At 45.3% G+C, this 17,885-nt stretch overlaps 1 protein-coding gene across 1 annotated transcript in view; it reads left to right on the plus strand.

Moving 5' to 3' along the window:
* CDAN1 (codanin 1) overlaps window positions 1-17,885 on the plus strand; it is a 39,114-nt gene that overhangs the window by 16,264 nt on the left and 4,965 nt on the right. The window contains exons 12-24 of the mRNA XM_048306267.1: window positions 176-290; window positions 1,107-1,250; window positions 1,872-2,038; window positions 2,657-2,738; window positions 3,425-3,514; window positions 4,575-4,629; window positions 5,658-5,791; window positions 6,490-6,593; window positions 8,049-8,198; window positions 8,609-8,672; window positions 9,152-9,230; window positions 16,601-16,758; window positions 17,707-17,814. Of these exons, the coding sequence (XP_048162224.1) occupies window positions 176-290; window positions 1,107-1,250; window positions 1,872-2,038; window positions 2,657-2,738; window positions 3,425-3,514; window positions 4,575-4,629; window positions 5,658-5,791; window positions 6,490-6,593; window positions 8,049-8,198; window positions 8,609-8,672; window positions 9,152-9,230; window positions 16,601-16,758; window positions 17,707-17,814 (1,450 nt within the window). The remainder of the gene's footprint in view (window positions 1-175; window positions 291-1,106; window positions 1,251-1,871; window positions 2,039-2,656; window positions 2,739-3,424; window positions 3,515-4,574; window positions 4,630-5,657; window positions 5,792-6,489; window positions 6,594-8,048; window positions 8,199-8,608; window positions 8,673-9,151; window positions 9,231-16,600; window positions 16,759-17,706; window positions 17,815-17,885) is intronic.

A 17,885-nucleotide genomic window follows, 5' to 3' on the forward strand; every position in this document is an offset into this window, starting at 1 on the left:
GTGCACAGCCAGTCCTAGTCTTCTCTCTTGCTTTCTTGTCTGTCAGTCTGTTACATTGGATGTCTGCTGATGCTTGTTACAACTTACAAGACAAGCTTAAAATTTTGCAGTGTGTTACTTGAGGTTTTACTGCTGTTTTCAGCCCAGTCTGACTCACCATCATCTTTTGCTGAAGTTACCAGTTCAATCAGCACCTGATGGATAGTCTGTGCCTGAAGATACTTGAACTGAATGGCCTTACTCTGGTGGAGCACGAGCACAGTGATGGGGAAGCAGATATGGATGAACAGGTAGGCTTGCTTTGTGCAAACACATCTGTCAGGAATTCCTCTGAGCTGTTCCAGTAGTCATACAATTACTGGCTTGATTGTGAGTTGTTTGGAGCTTTCACCACTGTATTTACCGGACAAGAGCTTCTTCATTTGGTTTTGTCATAACTCTGCAATTTGCTTATTTGTCTGAGCCCCTTGCCACTTACTTGCATGCTTCAGGTGCTTCATAGAACCATAGAACTGTCGTAAGTGCACAGTAGTTGTGAAAGTGAAAGCCTTCTCTTTAGGCTGTTATATCCTGTGTTAGATCAATGAAATAACCAAGTCCAGTTGTTGCACCCTGTTTCAATAAGTTCCTTGCTACTTTTCCATGTAGAAAGATTTTAGTTACAATGAATTTGTAGTCATCGCTGTTCATAGGTGTTCAGGTGTTTCTTCACTCAACTATACCTATCAGAGGTGTCACAGCTTATAGACTATTAGCAAAGTAGTAGCCAAAGATTCATGAAAACTTGTAAAGTGGTAGTGCTGTAAAGGAGGCAGTGAGATCAGCTCTGCCTCTCATTGACTCCAAAGTTCTTAATATGAAGATGTGACTGAGTAGCTGCTTGTTTTAGAAAGCTCTTGAATAATTCCTTCTTGCAAAGAAGTGAAGGAATGACAACAGGAGCAATTTAAAATGCTTGATAAATATGTATTTTAGAAACCTGGCTCTATTAAAACCGGTGATGAAGCTATGTGGCCCTTTTACATGAAGGGAGTGGAAGTTTAGTGTAGGCATTTGCTTTGCCAGCGTGAGGTAGCATTGCCTCAGCTTGCTTTTCTTTGTTTCAGGATGAAAAGAAGCGTTTCACCGTGGCTCTGTTGAGTCTCCGACTCCTCGCCAAGTTTCTGGGGTTTCTTGTTTTCCTGCCCTATCGCACTGCGGAGCAGCCAACCAGAGACTTGCAAGATTCCGCATTAGCGCTAAGAAACCAAGTAAGAAACCGAGCATTGCCTTTTGCTTGACAGGCGGTTTTTCTAGTCCAAGGAGGATTGTGAGTGGTCACGCACTTTCAAAGTGAGCCAGTGGTTCCTGGGATGATGTTACATGGTTCTGTGTCCCTGCTGCATATTCTGGTGTTGGGAACAAAGGAAAAAAGTATTTGTGTAACCTTGAAAAGAGGGAGCAATGCACTGATGGTGAGGTACTTGGTCTTCTGTTATTTCTGCTAATCTGGATCTGTCATACCAAAACTTTCACCTAGCTAAGACAACTTGCAATTATAGTGTCACATTCAGCTACCAGGACTGATTCTGTTAGTTTTGCACCTGTGTCCCAGCAGTGTGTCATACTGAATGGAAGCATTAGACCTTGACTCCACTTTGTACATAGTCAGGCTTCTAGCCTTGCTTTTCCAAGTCCCAGTGGGACTTTTGGTTGCAGTTATAGTGTGGTTTGTACCTCTGGTCTTGTGGAAAGAAGAGTTTTCATTAGCCAGAAGTCATCAGTACAGAAGATGAAATCCCAGAAAGAAAAGCCAAGATATAGATAAAAGTTTTTTATAAGTATCAAAAGATAACTTCAAGCTACTGGTTTAACTTTTCTTGTCCTTTAAGACCCTGCCTGTACTGGATATATTAAAGCTTCTGAGACAATCTATTCGGGATCAACGTTCTATCCTCACTATTCCTTGGATTGTGGAGTACCTTTCTCTTGTGGATCATATTGCTCCTTTCCTTGATTATTACAGGAAAGTATTTGGTCTCTTGCTGCAGGTATACAGGTAAGAGCCTGGGAAACTATATATATAAAGAACGTTTCTATGAATGTTTGATTATTTAGTTGAGGTGCCTGATGGTTGAGAATGCATTCTGGCATTGGTTTGAGATTCTTATAAAAAGCTCTAAAGCACTTTTTTTTTTTTTGTGGTGCAGAGCATGCATACCTTATAGCTTACATAAAGCTCAAAGAGAACACAGCCTAAATTTGGGGATTAATACTTGATTCACATATGTGGTTTGTTCATTGAGTAAATAAAAGTCTTTAAACCCCACTTGATCACTCTACATCTGCAGCTGTGATTGACCTTCAAGCTGCAGCTTGAATTTGACCTTAAACCTACAAGGTTTCTAATGCCTAAATGATTTTCTCATTTTCTTTCCTATATACATGAGGAAAATTTGAAGCACATTCTAGAGAAGGGCTTGTCTAGTGTAAACTTAAGACAGGATGTTATGCAGGTACATACAAAAAGTAGAGCTTACTCTCTCTTTAGGCAGACGTGCAGGGTATGTGTACATGATGATACATAGTGTAAGTGAATGGTTTGGAATGTTTTCCTTAATGAAAACTGAGCTGCTGGAAACTAACACTCTCTCTTTCTTCATCTGCTGCATGGCAGGTTAATGATCCTTTCTGAAGACAAGGAGATGAGTTTCCTGAACAAGCTGCTGATCCTTGCAGTTCTGGGTTGGCTTTTTCAGGTAGGGTCTCCTGTGTGTGTAGCTCTTCTGTGAAGAAAAAGCAGGGCCCAGAACTCAATACAAAACAGCATTGAAATGAATTAAAACAATTCAAAACAGTAGTTTGTTGTTTTGATGCAGCATTTTTACACTGGTGTGAGGTTTAAAGAAAAACTGTATTTTAATGGAGAATTATATTCCTCTAGTGGAATTGTGTGAAGCAACATTTTTTTTTCCAATAGGAATTCTAATTGCATCTGAAACACATTCTGTACTTACTAATCTGCAGCCTTGTAAGAAAATTGACAGCTGATTCCTGTTAGAACTGGAAGCTTGTGTCACAAAGATGGTGTGCTAGCTGTCAGCCTTGAATTACTGGGGGAGTATATTGTCTTATAGAGGGATGGTGTGTGATGAACTTTTAAAATTCTTTTGTGCCTCCAGTTGGAAGCAAGGTAACTACTTAGCAAGTAGTTGGAAATGTGAAAGATGCTCTATGGGGAGGGTAAGGAAGGTGGCTTATGTTATTGTGGTCAAAATAAGTCTTTAATTTTATGGAAAGGTTTTCCTCAGGGCAAGAGGATCCTTAGAGCTAGGGGTCCTTTTTTGTGGGTGGCAGGGTGGTGAGATTTTACTGTCCTGTTATCAGAAATGGCGGAAGTTACTGACTGCCTTTTGGGTTGTAACTGCTGGGTTTTCTGTTTCAGGTTCCATCAGTCCCTGAAGAGTTGTTTTTTACTACTGATGACAGGCAGGAGAGATTTGTGATGGATACTGTGACATCTGCTCAGGCTTTGGTGAGTTAGTGCCGCAGCATGTCCTCTGAATCTGTGGGTGAAGATGGACCTACCACTTCCTCGGGAGTTGTAAGATTTTATCAGGAACTTCAGGGCAGCTGCACTGAGCATATGGAGACCAATGGATGTGATGCCCAGTTTGTCCAAGTGCCTCAATTGCATCGCATCTGTGTTAAGGGTTGTGAACTCTGTGTTACAGCTCTGGGTTTTCTGTCAGGCAGGAGCCATCTCACCTGCTGCAATAATTTGCAGAACAGGTGCCAAGTTATGCTGGAGGATCAGATGCTGTTTTCCTGCAAGGTGAGCTGATAGAACTGTAGCTCTTTCCAGAAATAAGCAAAAGTAATGGTGAACAGAAATAGTAAGGTGGGACTGTAAGAGTGAGGTTGCTGTTTGTGAGGTCACCTGTTTTCCAGTGTCATGATAAAGGGTAGCTGAACTGACAATGGTATGAGCAAGCAGGAAAGGAGGTGAGCTTATGGCATGTGTAATGTTCCAGATAACTCCCAGACATGCAAGGGGGTATATAGTAGTCCATGGAAAAGGGGTATGTATGCTAAGATACACTGCCTTGGTGGATGGGATCTGAAGTTCCTGTTCTTCCCGGGGCCCTGCCTGTGCTGTGTTAATACTGGGTGACATTTCTCCACCGCATGGTGTCCCAGTGAGTCTGGATGAAGGCACTTGTGGAGGTGTAATGCATAGCAGATGTGCCTCATGTATTTTCCTCCATGGAAAGATTTCTCCCTTATGAGTAGAAGCTGTGGCAACAGTCCTGGTTCCCTTCTTTAACCCAGCTTTCAGCTGGGCTTTGTTAGTGATGGGGCAAAGGCTGAGCTACACTAATAAAATGAAGAGCAGCTCATTCTGTGTAACAGGGCTGGACTGAACATTTGGGCTGCAAAGTTCATAATTTTACTATGTATTTGGAATCCAGATATTGTTTTTGTGGAAAGGTAGCCCTGAAACCTGCTTGTGACTGCCATGTATGGAATTTCTGACTTGAAGACTCTTTCTTTCCTGCTGTATCCTTTCAGCATTTCCTTCATTTTCTCACCAGGACTTTGTACCCTTGGTGGATCAGCAGTTACTTTATACCTGCTGTCCCTATCTTGGTGAGTAATTTACTTTTTTTGCTATATACATAAAATATATTAGTATGTATTTACTTTTATTTAGTTAGTTGTTTATATTTGTTGTTTGGTACTGTGAGTCCTTGGATCACCTTTCTTACTCCTCACAACTTCAGGTCTCAGTTGTGCATGCAAGAACCTTGATAAAAAGCTGTATTGCAGAAGCTCCTGCAGCTGTGGATAGTATCTGGTGAAGCTGTAGGAGGGAGGCTACATAGTCAGGATAGTTGATACACAGAGCTTGAATATGGAGGGACAGGGGAAGCCACCCCTCACAAACTGCAAGGAAACATTATAAGGATTACGTGCAGAACTTCTCTATCCTAGGTATAGGAAGAGGTTGTTGTACTGTGAGGCATGTCTTGTTCCTTGAGCATATTTTTGCTGCCAGGCAGAGGGGAGAAATCCTTTTGTGCCCTGGTGTTTTGTCAGGTTGTTGTTTGAGATAGCTTTTTCATGGCATCTGTCTACGAATGGTAAAACTCCTCTCTGTAGACAATAGAGTCCCAGATGGGGAGATGGTCCTCTTCTTCTTGGGACTTAGTAGGAAAACTGTATGTTAAACCTGCATCACAAAAGCTTCTAGGGGTGAATAGGTTGTCCAGCTTTTCCCTCACTATTTTCTCCTGAGTCTGTTGGAATTTTGTGTAACTCTGCTTGCCTTGTTGTCCTTGTAGACTTTATGGTTCTTGCTTGCCACACTGAAAAGGAATGTATAAAAGTGACTCTTCATCCTTCTGAACTGGTCCCAGGGAGGATTAGTTCTAGGGAGATTTTTGGAAGCTTCCTCTTTTCAGAGCCTTGCCTGCCTTGATATGCCCTGCCAGTCAAAAGTGTGGGATGCTCCCTCTGCTTTTCTGAAGCTTCTGTTTTCGTAGAAGCTGAGAGAATCTGCTCTGGGAACCGGACTGGAAAAGTGAAAGTCTCTTTCTTGAGTTTTGATATTTATTTTTTTTTTTTTGTCCTTGCTTATGAGGTTGGTGACTACTTTTGCATGTTTTCCTGTACAGGTGAGCTGCGTAAACTACTTGCGTCTTTTGTGGCTGGCAGTGGAGGAAAAAATGGTGGTTTTATAAGGAAAATCACTCCCACAGCTGCAGAGTCCTTGGCACCAAAGGCTTCTGTCACTCAGCGGAAACTGCAGGTAATGAAATTAGGGAGTGAAAAGGGGCAGGAGAAATTTGCTTGTGTGGGTGTAGGGTTATACAGTGGTCTCTTAATGCCAGGGAAAGAAAGAATGGACCTAGGCAGCAGGGGAACATTGTGTTTAACAGTCAAGTATCTTTACTCCCTGTTTTTCTGTTACAGTCATGTGTCTGGGATACAGTGTGGGTGCTGAAATCCAGATAACCTCAGTAAACACTCTTTCAGTTGGAACAACTAGTCTTATTTATCTCTTTCCCTCTTCTTTAAAATAAAATGTTGGTATGTTTCTGGTATTTTGTTTTGGTTAGATTGTAGCCATGCTTTCCACTGAAAGGATGACCTGTGTAGGAGCCTACAGGATTACCAGCCTGTAATTAAAAGGACTTGTTCTTTCCAAAACGAGCCTTATGTGGTGATTCACTACTAGTAGACACTGTCAGAACTCTCCCATTCTTCCCTTTACAGGTCTTTTGTAGCTTCAGAAACCCTGATAATGAGCTTTGGGTTAAATGGTTAGAAGGGAATAGGGAGTAAGTAATGTACTGGGATGATGAATGCCACAGTAGCAGAAAGTTCTAGTGTAGGCAAATTGGCTTTTAGTACATCTCCAGACGTTAGTTCTATCTGTTCCTGTGTTGGTGAGAGGAGGATTTGGGTGGAGTGCTCTAATGAATTGTAGTGCTTTCTCTTCAACAGGTAGAGTTGGAACAGGCCTTTTTCCACAACCAGCCTCCTTCCCTACGGAGAACAGTGGAATTTGTGGCAGAGCGGGTGGGATCCAACTGTGTTAAGCACATCAAGTAAGTGCTGGTCGCCTGTTCTGTGACTTAAGAAGTTACTTTACATTATGATTAGGCAAAGAGTTGATCCTTTAAACTTGCGTTTATGGGGGAAAGAAGCTTCCCTGAGGGTGAACTGTGTAGCAGAGCACCAAGGCTGTGTAAGACTGTGACCAGCAGCATCTGCTGTTATAGAGGGGAATTTGTGAAGAGATGTAGAGAGGAGGGTGATACAACTGTGGGACACTCTGTATATGAATGCAGTGCAGCATTGAGACTTTATAGCCTTTTCAGAACATTCTTGCTAGTGACAGGAAAATCAAATATCAGGAATGACCTCTGGAGGTCACTTGATCCAAACTCCTGCTCAAAGCAGGGCCAGCTTTCAGGTTAGATCAGGTTTATTGGCACCTTTTCCAGTTGGAAGAGTTTCCATCTCTTAAGGATGAGGATTCAGCCAGCCTCTTTGTACCCATGTTCCAATGCTTAATTTTCCCAGGCTTTGTGAAAAACGTTTTCTTATATCCTATCAGAATATTTGTTGTTCCAGCTTGTGCATATTCCTGTCAACCTTTAGCAGTGCTCTTCCTGGAAGTCTTGTTCTGTCTTCTCTGTAAATTTTCCTTCTCCCTTCAGCTTTTTCTTGTCTCCAGGCTAGGTGAAACTGACTCCCCCTTGTAGGCGTGTGCTCCAGCATCCCAGCTATTTTAATAATTTTTTTATTTTCTCCTGCAGTTACTCAGATTGTCAATGGCTTTGTTGTCCTGAGATCCCAAAGCTGGACACACTACTCCAGATGCAGCCCCACAGTGATGAGGGAAGCAGTAGCTTCCCTTGACTTGCTGGCTGCCTTGTTGCTATTGTCAGCCCAGTATAAGGTTGGCTTTCTTTGGACACTCCTAACTCACCTTGTGTTCTGCGAACCCCAGGTCCTTTCTGCAGAGCTGCTCTGTAGCCAGTAGACCCCAGCCTGTACAGGTGCACAGTCAGCCCATTTCTCTCTCACAGTCCTCCTGTGTGGCAGCCCTGCCCTCCAGCTCATGAGCTTGCTCAGAGTTTGCACTGTTCTGTTGTCCAGCTTGCTGCAGCCATTAAATGTTACCAGCCCCTAAGGAATGGTGGTTGTAGTGGGCTGCTACTGACTTTGAACTTTGAACTTTGAACTTCTGAGCACTGTAAATTGAGCATACAAGGGTATTGCTGCCAGAAAGGAGACCTGTAACCAAATATGTTTCTTGTAAAACCTAAAGGCTTTTGACTCTTGAGTCTTAGTACTGTTTTGGTGTCTTCGTTGCTGTTTTCTTCCGTACATACAGAGCAAGGAGATGATACAGTACTAATTCGTTTTTAGTAGAGCGACTTACTGCATTTAAGATGGGTATCCCCCTAAACTGGGGAGAAGAGCTGGGTACAGTTAGTGTGCACTGTTTCTCGTATTGATTTCAGTCTGCCTGATTGTTCTTGGTTTTGTTGCAGGGCAACACTGGTAGCGGAGCTGGTCCAAAGGGCTGAAGCCATGTTGCAAGATAAAGTGAAGGAGGAGGATGTTAATCATGACAAACTGCTTGAAGAGGTGTGCACTCATCTGTATGAGGAAGGGGCCCAGGCACTCATCAAAGGCAGAGAGTAAGGAGGAAAAGTTATTTAAACTTGTGCCTTCCCGTCTCTTCTTACTGCAGAATCTATAAGCCTAATTTAGCTTGGCCTGTCATGCTCAGGTCCTGGTAATTATAAACCATGCCCTCTGCTCTTCTTAGGGTGAGTGTCTGCTGTGCCTCCAGCCAGTTAATACTGTATTCGTAAGAAGGAGTAAAGGTGCTGTGTGTTCTTCTGCATCCATCTCCAAACAGACATCCACTGCAGCTATTGTATTTCCCCTCTTTGGAAAATTGATATTGCAGCTTGGTTGCTTGTAATTACCCTTTGCTTGTCTGGTTCTTTTAGTTTGATTTATTGCATTGCTACATAATGAACCTCTGAGTGTTGTCCAAGAACTTAGACTAATCCTGTGGCGCACTTTCTTTCTTTTCTTGCAGGTTTTGCAAAAAAAAAGGTCCTGAGGCAGTAAGGGTGTTGTTGCCAGAAGAGACATCTGCAGCAGTATGTATTTTCACTAAGACTTATTGAAAACCTTGACTTTAAGTCTGGATCATTACCATTTTTCCATTGCTGCTTCACTTATCCCTTAATAGCTCAGGTCAAGGGAATCTATTGATGCACTCATGGGAGGACTGATAGATGCTAAGGAGAGTCACTTCTACTGGGCTGCCTTGCATATTCTGGGTAAAGTGATGCTCCAGCTCATAGCTGACTGTTGTGGCTAGAATGTTATAGAAATTGCATTCATCTTGCAATGGTAATGCTTTTGTTCTAGCATCGACTTCCACAAGACTTGATGAGATTTGGAAAATCAAAACGGGTCGGTTGTATTGCTCAAACCAGCAGTTTCCACAGAGGGGGTGGTGCTCAGTTTAATTGTTGCATGCCAAAATTAGGCTTTTTTCCTCTAGACTTCCTTCTGAATTTTCACAGTGCTGTGGCTGATAGTAAACCTATCATTTTTTACGCTCCCTGTAAAGGTTTTAAGTAGTGCAGAAAACATTGCGGTGGAACTGGCTACTGAGAGAGCCTGTGGCTGGCTCTCTGCCAACATTTCAGGTGAGTCTTTTTACCTGGAAATGGGGCTTCTAACCTGTGCATTGTACTCTTTTTTTCTGAGATTAAGGGACAGACACTGTTACTAAGTACTTAGTCCTACTAGTTCTTCTTTTAGTGGAAAATATGTGGTTGCTCTGTCCCTCCTTGTTTAGGAATAACAGAAATGATTTCTAGCTCTAAGAACCTTCTTTGGGGATCTTTTGGGCTTGGCCCATGGTAGTGATTTTTAGTTACGGAGTCTTGTTAGGATGATGGGAGTAAATGCTGTGAAAAGCTTCTTCTGGAAATGTCATCTGGGCTGAAGTTGTCTTAGCACTTCCAGTGTATACAGACAACTGCTCTCTCAAACCACCTTATGGTTCACATGTACAGAGTGCTTCTGAAATCTCCTGTAAAACAAATACTTCTTGGACTTGGGTGTATTTTCTGCAGGCTGAAGGCAAGTGTTGTCCTTTTACTCTGTAATACTGCTCTGGCAGCTCTTCAGAATCTCTGAAAACCCATTTTTTCAAGAGGTTGTGCCAAAAGTCTGGGGAGGAATGTCCAAGTACCATTTGCAGCTGCAGGAATTTAGTGTTTTGGATGCTGATCAAAACTTATTTTGGTAGAAGACTGTCATGGGTTGCAGTGTATTCTATTACCATCCCCATCAGCCGTTGAAATCAGGTGGGGCAGTGTTTCCTTGCCTCCTCCCCCCAGACTATCTTTCTGTTAATTGCCCATCATTGTCCTGCCACATGACTCAGAGATAACTCCCTCCGGACTATCTCCTGTTAATGAGCCTAATCAACACTTTGCCTCATGACTCATTACCCCATTGTGAGATGCTCCACCCAGAGGGAGGAACCAAGCATCCCATCGTGGATATAAGCTGAGGCTGAACACCAGAGACACCGGGCTTCCCACTGGATTTCCAGAGGACAGGAGCTACACAGCCACCATTGGACTTCCTGAGGAAGAGCAGACTGTTTTACTACAGGATCACTGCTTCAGAAGACTGCAGCCGCCATTCTACCAGACTGCTACCACCACCCTGCCTAACAGGGTGTCAGGTTGTACCTTGACTCTGTCATTTTGACAGTGTTTTCTTTTACCGTTGTTTTTTCCCTTTTTCTTTAATTTCCATTAAATTGTTATTCTGACTTGGTGCCTCCCACTGGTTTGTTTTCAAACTAGTGCATAATTTGGCGCCCAATGTGGGGCTTGCTCTGAGAAAAAGTCAGAATTACAATTTTGTATAAACAGAAATCTATTCACCATGGTGCTCAGCTGGTCTGCATGGGTACTGTATCTTGCTCTCTATATTTTTCCTCACATGGGGAACTACCTGCCTGTTGTATTACTCCTGTTAAAACCAGGGAATGGTATGAGAATTGCTTTATTGGTTTATTATGTCTATAGCATAATAACCTGCGAGGCGATGAATACCATTCGGAATATATACTCAATTTTGTTTGGCTGTCCTAGTCTGGGCTCCTATGTCTGGGACCTCTTCAACAATCACAGCCAGCCCCTGGTGGGAGGAGTAGAGAGTGGTTTCTTCCAGCCTTTCAGGCCAGGCACAGCAGTTTTTGAAAAAATTGAGTTCCCTCTGGATGTTAAGGATAGTATAATCTTCTTGTCAGTTCTCTTCTCTTTTTTCTCTATGGCCTGCATTGTGTACACCATGCTTAGAAACAAAACACTACTTAGTGTGGTGCAACGTCTGCTTGAGGAGGAGGTAAAAAGGAGCAAAGCAGCAAATACCATGTCTACACAGACTGTCACACAGAAAGGAGCCAAAAGCAAAGCAACCGCATCCATTTCTACGCAGACTGACACAGAGGAGAAAGGAACCAAACAAAAAGCAACAGTGTCCATCTCTACACAGACTGTCACAGAGGAGAAAGGAACCAAATGTAAAACAACAGTGTCCATGTCTACGCAGACTGACTCAGAGGAGAAAGGAACCAAAAGCACTGTCAGCGTCCCCATGCAAACCATCACTGAACCAGGACAGCCTAAACCGATTGCAGTTGCCCCCGTGCAGAAGAAGAAATCAAAAAGCAAATCAGTCCGCATAGTGACTGACGAGGATGCAGCAGGACCTTCGCACCCAGCAGAAGAGGCAGAGCCAGAGATCATCACTCGGTCGCTATCCCTGGGTGAGCTGCGAGACCTGCGGAGGGAATTCACCCGCCAGACGAACGAGTCTATCCTGACCTGGCTGCTCCGCATCTGGGACGCTGCAGCCAATGACACCATTCTGGACGGAAGTGAGGCCAGGCAACTGGGATCTCTGTCCCGGGATGTGGTCATTGACCAGGGGATCGGGAGAACCCAAGAAACCCTTAGCCTCTGGCGGCGACTGCTTACAAGTGTAAGGGACAGGTACCTTTGTAAAGAAGACCTCCAGGTGCACCAAGGAAAATGGAGCACAATGGAACAAGGTATCCGGTGCCTGAGGGAATTGGCTGTGCTGGAGATCATTTTCTCAGAAGATGAGAGATTTCCTAAGAGCCCAGATGGTGTCCAGTGCACGTCACAGATGTGGTTGAGGTTCGCACGCCTTGGACCAGAGATATACTCCCGTTACCTGGCAACGCTGCAATGGAGGGAAGGTGAGGACAGGGTGGGCGTCTTGGTGAACAAACTGAGGATTTACGAGGACACCGTCACAGCCCCGTTTCGCACCCATGTCTCATCCGTGGAAACAAGTCTTTTGGCTGAGCAAGTCCGGAGCTTGATTGAAGAAGGCCATCAGAAATTGAAAAAGGAACTTAAGGAAGAGATTTACCAGATCTCACCAGAACCAACAAGAGTCTCTGCCATTAGGAGCCGGCGACCCCCAACCAGGGAGAGAGGATACACCCCACGAGGTAACCTCTGGTTTTTCCTTCAGGAACATGGAGAAGACATGAGTAAGTGGGATGGAAAACCCACCTCCTCCTTAGCAGCTCGGGTACGTGAACTAAAAAGAGGGACAACTACCACAAGAAGCGCATCTAGAGTCAACATTGCTCCGGTCTCCCACACACAGAACTCCAGACGGTACAGGAATGATAATATGACCGATCCTCTTGAAGGGACCTCAGGAACGTATTCACCGGAAGGGAGCAACATGCAACATGACCAGGAATAGAGGGGCCCTGCCTCTAGCCAGGTAGAGGAAAGGGAGAATCGGGTCTTTTGGACTGTGTGGGTCCGATGGCCTGGCACATCTGACCCACAAAGATACACGGCTTTGGTTGACACCGGTGCTCAATGTACTCTGATGCCATCAAGGTATGTGGGAGCAGAACCCATTTCTATTTCTGGGGTGACAGGAGGATCCCAGCAGCTGACTGTACTGGAAGCTGAAGTGAGTTTAACTGGGAACGAGTGGCAGAAACACCCCATCGTGACTGGCCCAGAGGCCCTGTGCATTCTTGGCATAGACTATCTCAGAAATGGATATTTCAAGGACCCAAAAGGACATCGTTGGGCTTTTGGGATAGCTGCTGTGGAGACAGAAGATATCAGAAAACTGAGTACATTGCCTGGCCTCTCAGATGACCCCTCTGCCGTGGGACTGCTAAGAGTTGCAGAACAACAGGTGCCAATCGCCACAGCAACAGTGCACCGCCGGCAATACCGCACCGACAGAGACTCTGTAGTTCCCATCCATGAGATGATTCGCAAACTGGAGAGCCAAGGGGTGGTCAGCAAGGCCCATTCACCTTTCAACAGCCCTATATGGCCAGTGCGTAAGTCCAGTGGAGAATGGAGGCTGACGGTGGACTACCGTGGCCTGAATGAGGTCACGCCACCATTGAGTGCCGCTGTGCCGGACATGTTGGAACTTCAGTACGAGCTGGAGTCCAAAGCAGCGAAGTGGTACGCCACTGTTGACATTGCCAATGCCTTCTTCTCCATTCCTTTGGCAGCAGAATGCAGGCCCCAGTTTGCTTTTACCTGGAAGGGTGTGCAATACACCTGGAACCGACTGCCCCAGGGGTGGAAGCACAGTCCCACCATTTGCCACGGACTGATCCAGACTGCATTGGAAAAGGGTGAGGCTCCAGAACATCTGCAATACATCGATGACATCATTGTGTGGGGAAACACAGCAAAGGAAGTGTTTGAGAAAGGAGAGAAAATCATCCAGATTCTCCTGGAAGCTGGCTTCGCCATCAAAAGGAGCAAAGTCAAGGGACCTGCCCAAGAGATCCAGTTCCTGGGAGTAAAGTGGCAAGATGGATGACGTCAGATTCCCACCGAGGTCATCAATAAGATCACTGCAATGTCTCCACCGACCAGCAAGAAGGAAACACAAGCTTTCCTAGGCGCCATAGGTTTCTGGAGGATGCACATTCCCGAGTACAGCCAGATCGTGAACCCTCTCTACCTGGTTACCCGCAAGAAGAACAATTTCCACTGGGGCCCTGAACAGCAGCAAGCCTTTGCCCAGATCAAGCAGGAAATCGCTCATGCGGTAGCCCTTGGCCCAGTCAGGACAGGACCAGAGGTGAAGAACGTGCTCTACTCTGCAGCCGGGAACAATGGTCTGTCCTGGAGCCTCTGGCAGAAGGTGCCTGGTGAGACTCGTGGCCGACCACTGGGATTCTGGAGCCGAAGCTACAGAGGGTCTGAAGCCAACTACACTCCCACAGAGAAGGAAATCTTGGCAGCCTATGAAGGAGTCCAAGCTGCCTCAGAGGTAATTGGCACTGAAGCACAGTTGCTTCTGGCACCCCGACTACCGGTGCTGGGTTGGATGTTCAAGGGAAAGGTTCCTTCCACGCATCATGCCACCGACACCACATGGAGCAAGTGGATCGCCCTCATCACACAGCGTGCCCGTATTGGAAACCCGAATCGCCCTGGGATTCTAGAAATTATAACAAACTGGCCTGAAGGTGAGACTTTTGGATTATCTTCTGAAGAAGAGGAAGAGCAAGTGACTCGTGCTGAGGAAGCCCCACCATATAATGAGCTACCGGAGACTGAAAGACGTTATGCCCTCTTCACTGATGGTTCCTGCCGAATTGTAGGCGCTAATCGAAAGTGGAAAGCTGCAGTATGGAGCCCCACACGACGAGTTGCACAAGCTACCGAGGGACAAGGTGGATCGAGTCAGGTTGCAGAGCTTAAAGCCGTCCAGCTGGCTTTGGATATTGCTGAACGAGAGAAGTGGCCGAGGCTCTATCTCTACACCGACTCACGGATGGTAGCTAATGCTCTGTGGGGATGGCTGGATCGCTGGAGAAAGGCCAACTGGCAGCGCAGAGGGAAGCCCATCTGGGCTGCTGAGATTTGGCAGGACATCGCCGCCCGAGTAGAGAAGCTGACCGTGAAGGTTCGACACGTGGATGCGCACGTACCCAAAAGTCGGGCTAATGAAGAACATCGCAACAACGAGCAGGTGGACCGAGCTGCCAAGGTGAAAGTATCACAAGTGGATCTGGACTGGCAGCACAAGGGAGAATTATTCCTAGCTCGTTGGGCCCATGATGCCTCTGGTCATCAGGGGAGAGATGCAACATACCGATGGGCCCGTGACCGAGGGGTGGACCTTTCCATGGACAGCATCTCACAGGTCATCCACAGTTGTGAGACCTGTGCTGCAATCAAACAGGCCAAGCGGGCGAAGCCTCTGTGGTATGGTGGACGATGGTCAAAGTACAGGTATGGTGAAGCCTGGCAAGTTGACTACATCACCCTTCCCCAAACCCGCCAAGGCAAGCATTACGTGTTGACCATGGTTGAAGCAACCACTGGATGGCTGGAGACTTACCCTGTGCCTCATGCTACAGCCCGGAACACCATCCTGGGCCTGGAAAAGCAAGTCCTGTGGAGACATGGCACCCCTGATAGGATCGAGTCAGACAACAGGACTCATTTTAAGAACAGCCTCATCACCACCTGGGCCAGAGAACACGGTATTGAATGGATATATCATATTCCTTATCATGCACCAGCTGCTGGAAAAGTTGAACGCTGCAATGGACTACTTAAAACTACCCTAAAGGCACTTGGTGGGGGGACCTTCAAAAATTGGGAAGTGAACTTAGCAAAGGCCACCTGGATAGTCAACACCCGAGGGTCCATCAATCGAGCTGGTCCTGCCGAGTCTGAACCCTTGCACACAGTGGATGGAGATAGAGTCCCTGTGGTACACCTGAGAGGTATTTTAGGAAAGACTGTTTGGATTAATCCCACCTCAGGCAAAGACAAACCCATCCGTGAGATTGTCTTTGCTCAAGGACCTGGTTGCACTTGGTGGGTAATGCAGAAAGATGGGGAAACCCGTTGTGTACCACAAGGAGACCTAATGTTAGGTGAGAACGGTGTGTAGGTTTCACTGTGTGTATATATATATATATATGTATGTGTGTTTTAGAGTTTAAGAAGGTATTGATTTGGGATAATGTAGATGGTAATAGAATAAGGGGTGGATAATGTCATGGGTTGCAGTGTATTCTATTACCATCCCCATCAGCCGTTGAAATCAGGTGGGGCAGTGTTTCCTTGCCTCCTCCCCCCAGACTATCTTTCTGTTAATTGCCCATCATTGTCCTGCCACATGACTCAGAGATAACTCCCTCCGGACTATCTTCTGTTAATGAGCCTAATCAACACTTGGCCGCATGACTCATTACCCCATTGTGAGATGCTCCACCCAGAGGGAGGAACCAAGCATCCCATCGTGGATATAAGCTGAGGCTGAACACCAGAGACACCGGGCTTCCCACTGGATTTCCAGAGGACAGGAGCTACACAGCCACCATTGGACTTCCTGAGGAAGAGCAGACTGTTTTACTACAGGATCACTACTTCAGAGGACTGCAGCCACCATTCTACCAGACTGCTACCACCACCCTGCCTAACAGGGTGTCAGGTTGTACCTTGACTCTGTCAGTTTGACAGTGTTTTCTTTTACCGTTGTTTTTTCCCTTTTTCTTTAATTTCCATTAAATTGTTATTCTGACTTGGTGCCTCCCACTGGTTTGTTTTCAAACTAGTACAAAGACATATGGCTTTTACGTTGGTTGAACTGGTATGATCACACTGCATCAGCTTTGTGCTTTGGCATTGCCTTCTGGCTTAGCTACTGTGTTTGTTAAAGCCACTGAAATATTTTGATGGGAAGTGAGATGAGTTTCCAGCAGTACCTGGCAGTGATGGGTGGCTGCCTTCTACAGCTGTGGGTTAGCACACCCTCTCCACATGTGCCTCTGCACATTAAATATAGTGGGAGGTCAGAGAGAGGGGTTTGAAAATGTAAGCTGTCTTATTTCCTTATTCGCTGTGGTCCTTGGAATGAGAGGCTAAGAGTGTTTGGAAATTATTCTCTGCTTCAGTGGAGAGAAAAACTGAAGCAGACAGGGTTTGTTCTCTGTTCTCTGTAGCACTCATCAAAAGGGAAGTGAAGGCAACCTTCAACCGAATGCTGAAAGTCCCAGGATTTCCCTTGCCAGGTGAGGATGCTCTGGAGTTGAGAAGGGACTGTCCTCCAGGCTGTCAGCACTGTGCTCCATTTCCCTCCCAGATCATCAATGAGATTAAGGTACACAGTATTCACTTCCTGGCTTGCCCCAACTCCCTTTCCGTTTTTCACATTGGTGTTCTTGTGGTTTGTTTTTATCATTTAGTGGGGATTTGTTTGTTTGTTTGGGCTTTTTTAAGAGAATGGTCTGGTTTTGAGGAACTGGCTGTGGGGAGTGCTTAGGAAGTACGATGGAAAGTTCTCAGGTTTTTTAAACCCCTGCTTGCTGGGTCTAGATCAGAGTTCCCTCTTAGGAGTGCTATCTCAAATACAGATTTCTGGTAGCATGCCAGTGTGGCCTTTTTGATATGAGTAGGGTGGAAACCACAGTGTGGACACCATAATATTGTGTACAATTTTGCAGTCATTTAACCTATGCGCCCCATAAGGAAAAGAAGGATTCTGAACACCTCAATTTTTTACCATTATGTATTCTGCCTATTTTTTTGTTCCTGATTGTCTGCTTGCAGACAAGTAATGCTGGTTATCACTGTCATTGCTTTCCCAGCAACTGTGTGAAAATGAGTTCACATCCTTTAATGCTTTCTTGCTTGTGCTAAAATAAAAAGAGGAGGATAAGTTGTGTGAGGAAACCTCTGGGCTGACACTGAAGCTTCCCTGACAATATAAGAGGGCTCTGGATTTCTGTAGTACTTCTACCCTGAACTTGCTGTGCTGTCAGATTTATCTAGAGCTTTCAGTGCTAGGACTTTTAAGGAAGATGAACTTCTTGCCATCATTGAATTTTACTTCATAACATTAGTGAGAACTGTGCTAGAAAATGAGATCTTAGTAAGGTTGTGAAAAATCAGCTTTAATCTGTCTTTTGAAATATATATTCTAGCTTAGGTTTTGGTTTTAATGAGGACCCAAGAACTCCTTACTGAACTGCTCTGTCACAGGTCCAAAGATCTGTTTGTGGAAGAGTAGGATACTAATGTGTGGGTTACTGTTGTCTTTCTCATCAAGGATGTGCTCTGCGTTGCTGTGGGCCCACGGGATGAGGGTGAAGTGGTTGACTATGTGTGGCTGGAGTGCTTGCTGGGAAGGTTGAGTCAGACACTTCGATGCAGAAAGGTAAAAGATGTAAAAAAGCAACAAAATCCCCCTTTGAATCACTTTGAGCTGTCTTGGTACCTGTAAACTTG

The sequence above is a fragment of the Corvus hawaiiensis genome, chromosome 6, assembly GCF_020740725.1.
Source record: "Corvus hawaiiensis isolate bCorHaw1 chromosome 6, bCorHaw1.pri.cur, whole genome shotgun sequence".
NCBI classification, from domain to species: domain Eukaryota; kingdom Metazoa; phylum Chordata; class Aves; order Passeriformes; family Corvidae; genus Corvus; species Corvus hawaiiensis.